This window comes from Triticum aestivum, chromosome 7D, assembly GCF_018294505.1.
Source record: "Triticum aestivum cultivar Chinese Spring chromosome 7D, IWGSC CS RefSeq v2.1, whole genome shotgun sequence".
Taxonomy (NCBI): Eukaryota; Viridiplantae; Streptophyta; class Magnoliopsida; order Poales; family Poaceae; genus Triticum; species Triticum aestivum.
This window is the reverse complement of record NC_057814.1, coordinates 580,958,878-580,974,323: the sequence shown is the minus strand read 5'-3', so window position 1 is coordinate 580,974,323 and position 15,446 is coordinate 580,958,878. Positions and strand designations below refer to the sequence as shown.

General features: G+C 42.2%; 1 protein-coding gene across 1 annotated transcript; it reads right to left on the bottom strand.

Annotated features, from left to right (window-relative positions):
- Positions 1-7,676: 7,676 nt before the first annotated feature.
- Positions 7,677-10,756, bottom strand: LOC123165305 (wall-associated receptor kinase 2-like). Its single transcript, XM_044582932.1, has 3 exons — positions 9,817-10,756; positions 9,531-9,698; positions 7,677-8,878 (listed from the first exon to the last, which is right to left on the bottom strand). The coding sequence occupies exons 1-3, from the start codon at positions 10,754-10,756 to the stop codon at positions 7,677-7,679; spliced, it is 2,310 nt and encodes a 769-aa protein (XP_044438867.1).
- Positions 10,757-15,446: the final 4,690 nt, after the last annotated feature.

The following is a 15,446-nucleotide window of genomic DNA, read 5'->3' as shown; positions in this document are numbered from 1 at the left end:
AATATATTAAAAAATATTCACCGTTTGTAAAGAAAAGTTCATCATGCATTAAAAAGTGATTACTATATGCAGAAAAAGTGCTCTGCATACATTAAGTAAATCTTCATGCATATTTGAAAACATGTTCAACATGTATTTGGAAACATGTTCATCATATATTGAAGCCTATCTAAAAAAATATTCAGTCAGTATGTCAGAAGAAAAACTAACCCAGTGAATGAGATAAAAGAAAGAAAAAAAAGAAAAACCTGAAAATAAGCCAAAACGAGAAACAAAAATAAAGCATAACAAAATGAAACGAAAAGAAACCTGGGCGAACGAGCCCCAGCACTCGCGGCAGTAAAACGCGAAACGAAAAAAAATTGCAGGCCTCGCTTGGCCCAACAGCCGGCCCAGCGTTCGCTTCGTATAAAAGTTATACTGCGTGGAATCTTTCGCGAACGTCCGTGTAGCCTGTTGGCTAGCGCGCATCACCTGCGTATGGCAGGTCGCAGGTTTGAAACCTGCCCGCGCGTGGTTTTTCGTTTATTTTATTTATTTATCCATTTCGACGGAAACTTTCAAACAAGTCCGAATGACAAAAGACTCTCACGGGAACCCTTTACCCGCAAAAATAATGTGCCTTTACGTGATTACATATAAAGTAAGGGGGTTTTCTGCAAAAATATGCCACATCGCCACCTGACATATGGGCCCTGCCGGTCAGATACACTGTCAATACGTAGTTTAGCTTGATTTGCAACGGCTTGCCCGAAACTTGGTACTGACACGTAAAAATTACCAAACTTGGTACCAATACGCCACCGCCGCCCCAAATGTGGTACTATCGTGTAACTATCTCTGTCTCCTCTGGTGGCGCTGCAAGCCGAGCGGCCTGCTATATGGCACAACCTTTTCGCTTCTAAATTAAAAGGCCCATAGGCCACACTTCACAACAAAACCTATAAAGCCCACAAGATTAGGGTCAGCCGAAATTTAGGCAGATACAACTCAGCCCAGTGCCGAACATTCCAGCCAGCTGCAGGTTGAGGGAAAATCCCTATAGTATGCTCGTTGCGTGATAACGTCGAGCAAACGCACAGGGATAGAGCGGGACGAGTGCACTGGGAACTCCTAGTCAGCGCCTTTAGCGCCACGCAAGCTAACCGGCGCCTGCAGCCGCGGCTGGATGGGCCGGCCCACAACGGCGCGGCAAGAAAAAGACGGTCGGAAAAACTGCTATTGATCGAGATCGATCTTGCGCCCTCACGCTTCCAAAGAGCGAGGCTAACCACTTGACCAGCCAAACTATAGTACCAATACGCCACCTCCGCCCCAAATGTGGTACTATCGTGTAATTATCTCCGTCTCTTCTGATGGCGCTGCAAGCCGAGCGACCTGCTATATGGCACAACCTTTTCGCTTCTAAATTAAAAGGCCCATAGGCCACACTTCACAACAAAACCTATAAAGCCCACAAGATTAAGGTCAGCCGAAATTTAGGCAGATACAACTCTTAGCCCAGTGCCGAACATTCTAGCTAGCTGCAGGTTGAGGGAAATCCCTATAGTACGCTCGTTGCGTGATAACGTCGAGCAAACGCACAGGGATAGAGCGGGACGAGTGCACTGGGAACTCCTAGTCAGCGCCTTCAGCGCCGCGGCTGGATGGGCCGGCCCACAATGGCGCGGCCGAAAAAACTGCTATCGATCGAGATCGATCTCGCGCCCTCACGCTTCCAAAGAGCGAGGCTAACCACTTGACCAGCCAAACTGTAGTGATTATTTAGAGCGTGAAGTTTAAAAGAATAGAAACACAGACGCACTATTAATTTCACATTACACTATAGCGTTTAGATTTTCCAATTATTTAAAAACATGTGCACATATTACAAATGAAGTTCATGCGCATGCAAAAATAGTTCGTGTACTCAAAAAATAGTTCAACGAATAAAAAAAGTTAATGTATTCAAAATAAAGTTCACATATTCAAAAGAGTTCATCGATTTTCAAAAAATGTCCATCGAACAATAAAATTAGTTCATCAATTTGAATAAAAAAAGTTCATAAATTTTAATAAAAAAGTTCATCGGATTTGAAAAAAGTTCATCGGATTTAAAAAAAGTTCATCTAAATTGAAAAATCTTCATGGATTCAAAAACAAGTTCACAGATTCAAAAGAGTTCATCGATTTTCAAAAATGTTCATCGAACAATGAAAGTAGTTCATTGATTAGAATAAAAAAAGTTCATCTATTTGACAAAAGTTCATCAGATTTGGAGAAAGTTCATCAGTTTTGAAAAAAGTTCATCAATGTTGAAAAAAAGTTCATCAATTTTGAGAAAAATTTCAAACAAATGAAAAAGTTCATCAAATTTGAAAAATAAGTTCATTGATTTTGAAAAAGGTTCAAGAGTTTCAAAACAACAGTTCATGGATTTTGAAAACAAGTTCATCTATTTGAATAAAACAATTACGAATTTGGAAAAAGAAAGAAGAAAAGAACAGAGAAAAAAGAAAAAGAAAGAAAAATGGAAAAATGGGAGGTATAAATGGATGAAAAACGTCTTTGTTCTCACAGTTAGTCGGGTTGGTCACGCCACGATCGCTGATAACCGGCGATGCTGGGTTCGAATCCTAGCTCGCGCTGTGTTTTTGCAGTTTTCCATAGAGTTTAGACAGCGGAAGAAAAATGAAAGATGGGCCGGCCCACGAGATCCTGCTGCAACCGGCGCCTGCAGCGCTACTAGTTATATTCCCATCTGTGATCTGTTATATTCCCATGCATACCACTGAACCTCACAAGTTCCAACTACCAACGAATCAGCAAGCACACACAAATACATGATGAACACACGGATAATGGGCTCACAAGCTTTACTCCATGCATCAACTAAAACCAAAAAGGCAAACATCTGAATCACTACAAGCTTACACACGTATACCGGACTTGAATCTTCTAGTTCCTGTCTGGTTTTATCGGTTTTGAGAACCTTCCAGAAGGTTCTCTGAACCGGGTTTTGCTGTTTTTTTTCCTATTCCTATTCCTTTTTATTTTTATTTTTTTTCGTTTTTCCCTTTTCTGTTTCTCTTTTTATTTTGTTTTCCAACAAATTTTCAGGAATTTAGAAAATGTTTGCATTTTAAAATTTTGTTCACAAACTCCGACAATTTGGGGAACTTTAAAAAAATTCCCATTTTCAAAATTTTGTTCACAAATTTTCAAAATGTTCATGTCTTGAAAATTTGTTCGCAAATTTTAAAAAAAATTCGGGAACTTGAAAGAATGCTCCAAGTTTCTAATTTTGATCATGAATTTGAAAAATGTTCATGTTTTGAAAATTCATTATGTAATTCAAAAAAAGTTCTGGGAATTTAAAAATGTTCGCATGTTTTTGTTTACAAATCTAAAAAATGTTTGGGAATTTCAAATATTGTTTAAGCTTTCCAAAATTTTTCACAAATTCAAAAAATATTCACGCTTTCAATTTTTTTCGTAAAAATAAAAATTGTTCACAATTTGGAAAAATTGTTCGTTATTTTCAAAAAATGTTCATGTTTTCAAGTCTTCTCCTGTTTTTCAAAAAATGTTCGCGTTTCTAAGAAAGATCATAAATTCAAAAAATATTTAGTTATTCAATTTTTTTCCTCTTTCTTCAAAAACCGTTAGTGTTGCAGAAAATATTTATGTTTTTCAAAAAAATCACATAGGAGACTGATAGCTAATGAAAAGTGGAGAAAAAGCATAGGAACAAAAAAGAACTTCTCCTTTTGTTAAAAAATAGCTAATGAAGAAAATATTCCTTTGCCCTCAGTTTCAAAGGAAAAATATGGGAATTTTACAATTTATTTGGACCTCTTTTTATAAAAATTTCAAACATAAAACGACCGAGATCCTGAGTGAAATAATGACACACTAATTATACCTAATCAGGTTTGATTCTGATTTGACTATTTTAATTAGGAAATCTGTGTTTTTTCTATTCATGTGAACCAAGCAACTGATTCTGGAGATCCTATCAAATTTCTGTGTGTGTTATCTGCATTTTTAGAATTATATAAACCAAAGGAGGCCGCATGAGGCTACGGAAACAGAAGGATTAATGTTTGGATAGTGGCTTAAGTTCTCTTTGATTTGTTTGTACATCCTAAGCGAGCCAGTGGATGATGTAGTTTACATCATCAAATTGTGGTTGGAGTAAAATATACATCACCAAAAGGTGGTTTTATTGTCACAAAAAATCTCCAACTCCAACAGATGATATAAAATAGGTGTTGCAAAATACATCATGACTGTCTTCTTGTGGGTGCCGTATATTACATCAAGTTGGAGCACTTGGTGATGTAAAAATAGCACTTGGTAATGCAAATTTTGCACGTGGTCCCCTGGTGATGTAAAATTTGCTCTGGAGAATCCAAGTGATGCAAATTTGCATCACTTGGTGCCCCTATTTTTACATCTAGAGCAAATCTTGAGTAACAATATTTGCATCTACATCATTTATTGGAGCAGTATTTTTGCTAAAAATGACCCCGAGCTATTTTACATCATCTATTGGAGATGATCTAAGTATGTGTATTATTTGTTCACGGCAAGCACGGGTGAGCTCGGCCTGCTCCCCCCTTGAAATTATTTTTTTAGAATGATGTGACTTTATTCATTAAAGTAAATAAATTACATCAGATCAAATAAAATGACTCATAGATGGACAAAAAAAAAATCTTTGAGACAACTATAAATTACATCAAAGTTCTCTCAATTGCACTTTCACATTTACTTTCACTTTTCCTCGAGACTCCGATTAAAAACTATGGAAGATCAAACCTGCATAAGCTGTACTAACCTAATAGGTTTTGAAAAGCCGCATGAGCCGGCCAACCCGAATGGGTGAGAAGATAAGATCATTAATCGCACTGTGGTCGGGGAAACACCCCTTCATGGTAGGTTGTCGGACGCCGCTTCGTTGCCCTATTGTCGAGGAAGAAGATCGAGAACACAAAAAGGTGAAACGGGATAACCATTGACCATATGAATGGACTCCAACTTGCCACCATCACTGCCTTGATAGGTCGAAGCATTGGAAAAATCATCCACTAGGTCTAAAATCGACAATCCATGGGAAGACAACACCACAGACTCCCTGATGTGTGTCGTATCAGCCATGATGACCACACCAAGACGAAGACGAAGTCGTGGGACTTTTTATTCGCTATGACATTGCCCCCACCGTCGACCCATCGCTACCATGAACACAAAAAACAAACATGAAAAACAAGTTAGACTACACTCCAACTCAGTTTCCTGGTTCGCGCCTCTCGTGGTGGCGAAGTGGCCACTGTAGATGAGGGTGAACCGATGAAAACCGATGTCATACAAGTGCGCAAGGTTGAGTTGTATTTCAGACTAAGAGTATCGATCGTACATGGAGCTATGGAAGTGGTCTTTATGCCTCTTGAAGAGGTTTATCGAAATGCGCCTCCAAGTTAATTGTGATTCCAAGCAAAAGCGATGCGAGAGTCGAAACAAGAGTTGTTGTGATGAGAATTAAAGTGCGCAAGGATAAAAATAAAGAACAAGAGAGTAATGAAAGTGATAAAATTTGCAGTAGGGCTAAGGCATTATAATGGAGATTGGATTCATCACTAGTATGTATGTTACTTAATTGTGCGGATGCACAACTTTAGGTTTCGAGAATCGGGCCACTTTATATGTTTCTATATGTGAGTGAAGCCAAATACAGATACATGCATATTGTTGTAGCTCCGTATCACATACGCCATCACTGACCCTTTCCTGCCGGATAAAGGCAACAATGATTAAGGGTCTCCACGTGAACATAGCTAAAGCGGTCTCCGTTATTCCCCTATCTAAGTTCCGCATTGAGAGGGTGGTAGCTTCTATCATTGCAATACCTCTTCGTCGTTGTTTCCCTTTGAGAGTAAAATCCTTCTAAGCCCATGAAAAATGTTGTGAGGTCGACTTCACACAACGTCATGAAAAATAATTAACACAACATACAACGAGAATCATCTATCTTTTGGTCCTTCGGCTCATACACATACTAGGGTTCCTCCATATACTTGAGAACACGGCGGTGTAATCAGACATAGAGACAACATGCACCATAAAAGCTTTCATGGCAATTGCAGATGAATGATTAATGTAACACACACAAGAATCCAAATTAGGGTTTGGTATTACAATGAGATGAATGATGTTGAGGATGTGGATGACGATGATGATGAAGATCGATATCGTAGTCCCCTTGATGGTGTGGCGGTGCCCTTCTGCCGATTCCCCCTCTGGATCACTCCTGGAATTGAAGTTTTCCAATTCTGCTTCATGGTTCTGGCCTCTCTATTTGTCACCTGCGAAATCCGATCACGCGAGGTTGAAGTAGTTGACCAGGTGGTGATAGTGTCGTATCGTATGAGCATCCATGTTCTTATCACACGTCTTTGCCTCCAGAAAGTCTTGTGCGGCTGGTTTTATCCCACATAATCTTCTCTCCAGAAAATATCCTTCTTCTTTGGTAACCTGGCGAAATCAATGAAAAAGGGTGCATGGGCACGGTAAAATTTCCAAAATCCTAAAACTGTTATGCAGAAACAAGGGATAATTTAGGGGTGCAAAAAGGGACTCACCAACTCCCTTGAGTAACAAACTGAGGGATCACGTAACAAATTGCATACACATCAATGAGAGGCTAAGGTTCCACAGGTTCAACTGCCACACATTTCGTTTCATTCCGCATGCATCTAGCCGTCATGCTGCGAGGTGAGGGGAACTTCCATCTCCGTAGTTGTATTCAAAAGTTTTATTAGCTTCATGTCTTCAGTTTTCATTGGCAACATCGTAGCATGCCATCGAGAATAAAGATGCTTTGGTTCTTTTCCTGCCGTGGCAAAGTCTTATCGGAGTGCGCTAAAGAGCCATACAGTTTGTGTCTCTCCAGGCTTGATGTGTCTGACATTGCAGATTTTAGGTTTATGTCCTCGCATAATCGTTCATATAGTTTGTGCTAGTGTTCTTTTCACTTTTGTTGTTGTGATCCATTATGATTTTGGAGTCATGCTTTGGTAATCTATTGAAGATTTTGTGGTTCGACGACTTGTCCCTTTTAGGGATTATCCTCGTCCCAAGTACGCTCAACGCTCATGGCTTCCAATATTTTTGGATGGGCAAGTAAAGATGGTTTCTGAAACCTATGAAGGTAGCCAATTCGTGTAGGTGTATGAGTGGTGGTGTCTCTGCTCCGACCTGATTGAAGCCTTGATGGTATTTCACCTCGCAAATGTTGATGCCATAGAGAAGATGATTCTAGAAATTTCACTGTAATTCTTAGTTAAATGTGTTATTTTTTAATTTCTTGGATCTAGGACCCTAAGCATTGTACCTTTAATTTAATTTTGTCAAGCTTGAATAAAGTTATAAGTCAATACAAAAAATTACATTCCCTCAAAGAATGTAACAAACTACAAGAATCCACAGATACTGCTTTTAATTCCTCATGGGCACACTTCACAAATAATATTCCTTTCGCTGTATCACACATTATTGTTACATAGAAAACAACAATGCCATTAGACCAAACGGATCAGTGACACCTTTAAACAAATAGCATAATAGTGCACACAAATCCTTGAAAATTAATTATCAAAATTGCATGTTCTAAAAACTTGGTTAAGCAGACCTACCTACCGAGGGTACCTTGAGGATAACATAAACTCATCTTCTAAGCTGTATTGTCTTGTTGAATCATCATTGTTCCTTTCGGCACTATTAGTTGATGGTGGAATTATTGCAACGCCACCCCTCTCAAATTCCTCGGCCACCTGACCATCTAGAACATGGTCCGTGGATGTTTGAAGGCATTCTAGTGTCATTTCCACTTGCCTCATGGTTGGACGATCCTCTCCTTTAATTTTCACACATGTTACCGCAAGCTTAGCCACTTCTTCAACTTCTATGCCTCCCTCTTCGATCACTCGTGGATCTAATATCTGCAATAAGCTGCCTTCTGCAAGCAGGGTAACAAAATTTGCAACAAGGCTATCACCTCCAGAGGACATGTATGAAAAGAGCTTCTTTCGAGTCAACAGTTCTACAAGAATGACACCAAAGCTATAAACATCACTCTTATCCGTGAGGCGTGATGTGTAGAAGTACATAGGATCTAAATATCCTATTGTACCTTGCACCATTGTTGTTACCCCTGATTGCTCCATTGGAATGTACCTTGAAGCTCCAAAGTCCGCTACCTTTGATGTTAAAGTATCATCCAAAAGTATGTTAACAGACTTGATATCTCTATGGATGATAGGTATTGAGACGGACGAGTGAAGATAAGCAAGAGATTTGGCTGTTTCAGTGGCTATGCGTAGCCTGTCGTCCCACGACAATGACCTGGCATGAAGGTGATCATAAAGGGTCCCATTGGATACAAACTCGTAGACCAACATTGGGACCTCTGTTTCAAGGCAACAACCATAGAGTTTTACAACATTTCTATGGTTGACTTGGGACAAGATAGCAACCTCATTAATAAACTCACCAATCTCTTTCTGCACCACCACCTTAGGCTTCTTGATGGCAACTACATGGAGATCCGATAAAATCTCTTTGTAGACGGTACCATGCCCGCCGCCACCAAGCTCACGAGATTTGTCAAAATTGTTCGTTGCCTTCTCTAGCTCTTCCAAACTTATGATCATTCTTTCTGCAGTATCAACTCTCTGAGATACCAATTGTTGCAACAATTGACCACGATTTTGCTCAAAGAATTTATGTCTCAATTTTGTTGCCCTTTGGTGTTTATACTTTTGCATCATGAAAAATACCATGACAATAAAGACAATAACACTTGCCCCACTGCCAACTCCTATTCCGGTGCTTAAACCTGAAATTATGCATATTGTTATTTTCTTGAGCTCGTGCGCATAAGTAGAGTGGTAGGCTTCTACTGTCGTGTACTCCCTCCGTTTTTATCTAGTCCGCATATTAACTTTGACGAAAGTCAAAATTTATAAAGTTTGACCAAGTTTATAGAAAATAATATGAACATTTACAATAAAAATTTATATGAGGTGAAAACTAGCAAAAAGGCCCGTGCGTTGCAACGGGAGAAAAAAATCCTGTCACATCTCTAGCTGGGTTAGTCAAACAAACTGTGCGTGGCCGGTTGGCGGGTTATGAGATCGAACCCTATCATCGTCTATTTTATTTTTTGCCAGCTCTCCGGACGTGGGCCACAGTGCGCCGTCAGGTGTGTTTCCTCCGTTGGGCCAAAACGGGTGGCAAGTAACGAAACCACATAGCGTATGTGAAATTAATTAAAGCGGGACCAAACAAAGCGGGACGAAACCAAGAATATCACCTCCCTTTAATAGTAGGTATAGATATAGATAGATATAGATATAGATATATTCAATGATAAATCTAATAGTATTGATTTGGTATTGTATATGTTAAAGTTTGTAAAGTTTGACTTCAGACAAAGCTAATATGTGGAGTAAAGGAAAACCGAGGGAGTAATGTAAAACGGTGCTAACCTGTGTTTCTGGGCTTTGCAGGCTGCTTGGCGGGTTCGATGCAGCCATTGGGCAGGGCATGGTTGCCAATGGTTCCTTGCGGGCAACGACACTCGAAAGATCCCTGTGTGTTGGTACATTCGCCATAGCACTCGGTGTCTTTTGCAGGGAAGTCGCACTCGTTGATATCTGCATATATATAGCCAGCCGACACTTGTGAGGATTATTATCGATCAAGGAAGAATGAAAGTCAAAATCGTTTCTGCCTATAATGAGAAAGATAAGTGTATAACCAGTGCAAATTAACCTTGGCACCCGTCGGTGATGTAAGGATTGCCTTGGTAACCATGCCGGCAAGAGCAAATATAGCCTCTAGTAGGTTTCCGGCAGCTGCTTTCGCTGCTCTTGCAGACGTCGCGGGCTTCGACCGAGGTGCACCTGCCGTCGGTCAACTCCGCGCTAGCCAGCCGACCTGGGGCAACGATCAGCCAGTCCAGAAGAAATGGAACTGCCATCTTATCTGGTCTATGATAGTCCATTTCTAACGGAGGATACCACCCCTGCTCCGCGACGAACACCATCGCCCGCAACATTTTGTAGATGCTGCCGTTCGAACCGAAATATTTTAACCTCACCTGGCCCGGAACGCCATTCCCGACGTAGTGCGCGGGGATGAGGGGCGCCTGGCAGCTGCCCATGTTGTATTTGGTTCCGGGGGAACTCCCTCGTTCCTCCAGATAAATCGCAGTCGCATTGTCTGCGACGAAGACTTCGTCGCAGAATGAGGCACAACCGCTCAGCATGGTGAGCTTGTTCTTCTCTTGGAGTATCGCATACACGTTGCAACCAACTGCGACGAGCTCGCTAGAGTTAGACAGCGTGTAGGGGCCGTCGTCCGCAAGGCCGCAGCCGAACAAGCCGTTGCCGGCAGCGTCGACTTCTACATCGCCGGCGCGCATGACGCGCACCGTGCTGTTTTTGATGGAGATCTCCGCCACTTGGAGGGTGCCGTCGCCGAGCAGCAGCCTTGGCGCCTCCTCCCGACCGCTCGTGTGGCAGGTGAGGTTGAAGCCCGGCCAGTAGCATTCGGCCGGGCCGACGCCGAACGGGTACGGCACGCTCACGTTGCCGCACATGCGGGTGCAGCTGTTAGGCGGTGGAGGCACGTCGGCCGCCGCCGCTGCAGGGAGCTGCAACGCCAGCAGCAGCACTGCTGCCAACGCTGTTGCCGAGCTGGTCAGCGCCATTGGTAGATCCTAGCAGCTAGCTAGCCAGTCCTAGATTTGAGTGTGGTAGCTAGAGTCCGACCAAACGCCGTTATATGGACATTATCTCGCGTCGAGACGAGATCGACAAAAAACTATTTCCGTCAATTACTACGCGCAGGTTCGGTTGATTGACCGGAGAGGATGCGCACGTTCGAATCATGGTGGTGCTCACGTTGCTAATAGCCCGGTGTACCTGATAGGTTCCCCATGTTTTAACAGAAGACATTGCAGCCACTCCTCTTTTGTGGCACCGCGTTCATCGAAGATAATCGCATGCATGATCGCTAATTGGGTTGTATATCTACCCTAAAAAAGCTCCAAAAATCCAAACTACTCCCCACAATATAAGATCGTTTTTAACACTACACTAGTGTCAAAAATGTTCTTATATTTTAGGACAGAGGTAGTATCAACGAAGACTTTTATGTCGGGCCTGTTAAACTTAAAACAAAGACTTCTCCAACATTTATCCCTGGAGTTGAAGCACCCCCGGATACCCTTTCATGTCGTGCAAGTGACAGACTTAGAAGAAAAATATACGAAAATAATAAATCCCGAACGTTCAGAATTTAAGCATGGCAATCCGAACGTTTTTCATGGTAACTTTAGTTCACGCGGGGTTGGCAAACATGACAATTTTTGGACAAAAAAATAAACTGCGACAAAGTTGCCATGTTTTAACAACTGAAGTTGCCACCTCGCCTCAACTGAAGTTGCCATTAAAAAACGTTCGGGATGACATGCTTAAAATCCGAAGTTTCGGGATTTATCGAGGTACAAAATATACACTCCTTCCGTTCCTTAATAGAACATGTATTATTTTTCCTTAAAAATTAACATTTACTATTATTATTTTTATTTTCCCCAAAATTCTCTATGTTTGACCTAGCTTATAAAACAAAATAGAAATAACTACAATAACAAATTAGTATCATTAGATTTGCCATTAAATATATTTTGTATCTTATTTATTTGAATTGTACATATTAATAGAAGTTTTTATAAAGTTGATCAAATATAGATACACCTTATATATTTTAAAACGGATGGAGTATTGCAGAACTAATGTTGAGGAAATATTTGATGCAAAACACTTTTGTTCATGTTAAGATCCTAATGACATATATGTACTTGGGGAACAAGTGGGACAACTATAGCTATACAATGCGCCAGCTACCCCGCCTACCCCCCCCCCCCCTTGATGCTAGCGATGCAAAGACTAGACCAGAACTCCTAGCTAAAATGTGGATGCAAGCCATTCGTCATGATATCCACAAATTGTTGCGTCATGGGAACGTGAAGAATTCGAACATCAAGCTCTATATGCTTGGTGCGTCGCTTATGTACCGGGTTAACGGAGAGGTAGACCACAGAGACGTTGTTGCAATACACCATAGTTGCTTTGTTGACAGGGCAGCATTGTTCAAAGAGGAGTTGGCAAAGCCACATGCATTCGGCAACGGTGTTAGCCACTGCTCGATACTCCGCCTAGGCGCTCGAACGGGAGACCGTGGGCTGCCGCTTGGACGACCATGAGATAAGTGATGGCCCAAGGAAGAAACAATATCTGGAAGTGGAGCGTCGAGTGTCAGGGCAGCTAACCCAATCAACACCAGGATATGCAATAAGCTCGGTGAAGGGTGATGCCGTGAGGGTGAGCCCAAGTTTGATGTGATGACGGATGTAGTGCAAGATCTGCTTCATCCAGGACCAATGAGCATCAGGAAAAGGAGCATGCATGTGAAGGCACACCTGCGGAACAACATATTGTAAGTCCTGGCGAGTGAGCATCAAGTACTGGAGAGCGCTAATAACAATGGACAAGTAGAAGGAGGCGTTCGGAACTGGGGAGCCGTCAAAGGCGGATAACTTGGCCTTCGTGTCCATTGGCGTGGCCGTGGGCTTACAATTAAGCATTTCGGCACGGTCAAGAAGCTCATGAGCATACTTCCGCTGGTGGAGGAAGAACCCGTCGGGTCGGCACACCACCTCGATGCCGAGAAAGTAGTGCAAGGGCCCCAAGTTGTTAATGGTGAACTCAGAATGGAGGCGAGCAGTGAGCCGCTAGAGAATATAGCCGGTGCATGCTGTCAGGATGATGTCATCGACATATAGGAGGAGGTAAGCAGCATAAGTACCCTGACAATAAACGAACAATGAGGCATCCGAACGGGTGGAACGAAAGATGATAGCTGATAAAGAAACGCAACGATACGCTAGTCCCACATGTGTGGTACTTTCTTTAGACCATAGAGTGAGCATGAGAGTAGACACATGTGATTCGAGTGGGTAGCGTTGACGAAGGCAGTACGCTACTGACAGTACACTTGCTCCTTAAGGTGACCATGAAGAAATGCGTTGGAGACATCCATCTAGTGAACTAGCCAAGCTTGAGACATAGGAAGTTGGAGGATGGTGCGGATCGTGCCTGGTTTGACAGCCGGTGCAAATGTGTCGGTGAAGTCAACGGCGGCGCGTTGGCATAATCCGCAAACCACTGATACGTCTCCAACGTATCTATAATTTTTGATTGTTCCATGCTGTTTTATTATCAATCTTGGATGTTTTATAATCATTTTATATCATTTTTTGGTACTAACCTATTGACATAGTGCCAAGTGCCAGTTGCTGTTTTTTTCATGTTTTTTACATCGCAGGAAATCAATATCAAACGGAGTCCAAATGCCACGAAACTGCACGATGATTTTTTATGGGCCAGAAGGAAGGCAATGGACCCTGGTTGCACCTGGGGGGTGCCCCGAGGGGGGCACAACCCACCAGGGCACGCCAGGAGGCCCAGACACGCCCTGGTGGGTTGTGCCCACCTCGGGTGCCCCCCGGACCGCCTCTTTGCTCTATAAATACCCCAAAAATCCACAAACCCGAGGGGAGTAAAATATTCATCCAGCCGCCGCAAAGTCCAGAACCACCAGATCCAATCTAGACACCATCACGGAGGGGTTCACCACTTCCATTGGTGCCTCTCCGATGATGCGTGAGTAGTTCTTTGTAGACCTTTGGGTCCGTAGTTAGTAGCTAGATGGCTTTCTCTCTCTCGCTGAACTCTCAATACAATGGTCTCCTGGAGATCCATATGATGTAACTCTTTTGCGGTGTGTTTGTTGGGATCTGATGAACTTCGAGTTTATGATCAGTCATATCTTTTTATATCCATGAAAGTTATTTGAGTTTCTTTGATCTCTTATATGCATGATCTCTTATAGCCTCGTATTTCTTCTCCGATATTTGGGTTTTGTTTGGCCAACTTGATCTATTTATTTTGCAGTGGAAGAGGTGCCCGGTAGTGGGTTCGATCTTACGGTGCTTGATCCCAGTGAGAGAAAGGGAACCGACACGTATGTATCATTGCTACTAAGGATAAAAAGGCGAGATCTATATCTACCGCCATATAGATAAACGGATCTTGTCTACATCATGACATCGTTCTTATTGCATGATACGTCTCCAACGTATCTATAATTTTTTATTAGTCCATGCTATTATATTATCTGTTTTGGATGTTCAATGGGCTTTATTATACACTTTTATATTATTTTTGGGACTAACCTATTAACCGGAGGCCCAGCCCAAATTGTTGTTTTTTTTGCCTATTTTAGTGTTTCGAAGGAAAGGAATATCAAACGGAGTCGAAACGGAATGAAACCTTCGGGAACGTGATTTTCGGAACAAACATGATCCAGAGGACTTGGAGTGGACGTCAAGCAATCAACGAGGAGGCCACGAGGCAGGGAGGCGCGCCTGCCCCCTGGGCGCGCCCCCCACCCTCGTGGGCCCCTCGTAGCTCTCCTGACCGACCTCTTTCGCCTATATATACTCATATACCCTGGAAACATCAGAGGAGGAGCCAAAACCCTATTTCCACCACCGGAACTCTCTATACCCGTGAGATCCCATCTTGGGGCCTTTTCTGGGGCTCCGCCGGAGGGGGCATTGATCACGGAGGGCTTCTACATCAACACCATAGCCTCTCCGATGATGTGTGAGTAGTTTACCTCAGACCTTCGGGTCCATAGTTATTAGTTAGATGGCTTCTTCTCTCTCTTTGGATCTCAATACAAAGTTCTCCTCGATTCTCTTGGAGATCTATTCGATGTAATCTTCTTTTGCGGTGTGTTTTTCGAGATCCGATGAATTGTGGGTTTATGATCAAGATTATCTATGAACAATATTTGATTCTTCTATGAATTCTTTTATGTATGATTGGTTATCTTTGCAAGTCTCTTCGAATTATCAGTTTGGTTTGGCCTACTAGATTGATCTTTCTTGCAATGGGATAAGTGCTTAGCTTTGGGTTCAACTTGCGGTGCTCGATCCCAGTGACAGTAGGGGAAACGACACGTATTGTATTGTTGCCATCGAGGATAAAAAGATGGGGTTTATATCATATTGCTTGAGTTTATCCCTCTACATCATGTCATCTTTCTTAAAGCATTACTCTGTTCTTATGAACTTAATACTCTAGATGCATGCTGGATAGCGATCGATGTGTGGAGTAATAGTAGTAGATGCAGGCAGGAGTCGGTCTACTTGTCACAGACGTGATGCCTATATACATGATCATACCTAGATATTCTCATAACTATGCTCAATTCTATCAATTGCTCGATAATATTTTGTTCACCCACCGTAATACTTATGCTATCTTGAG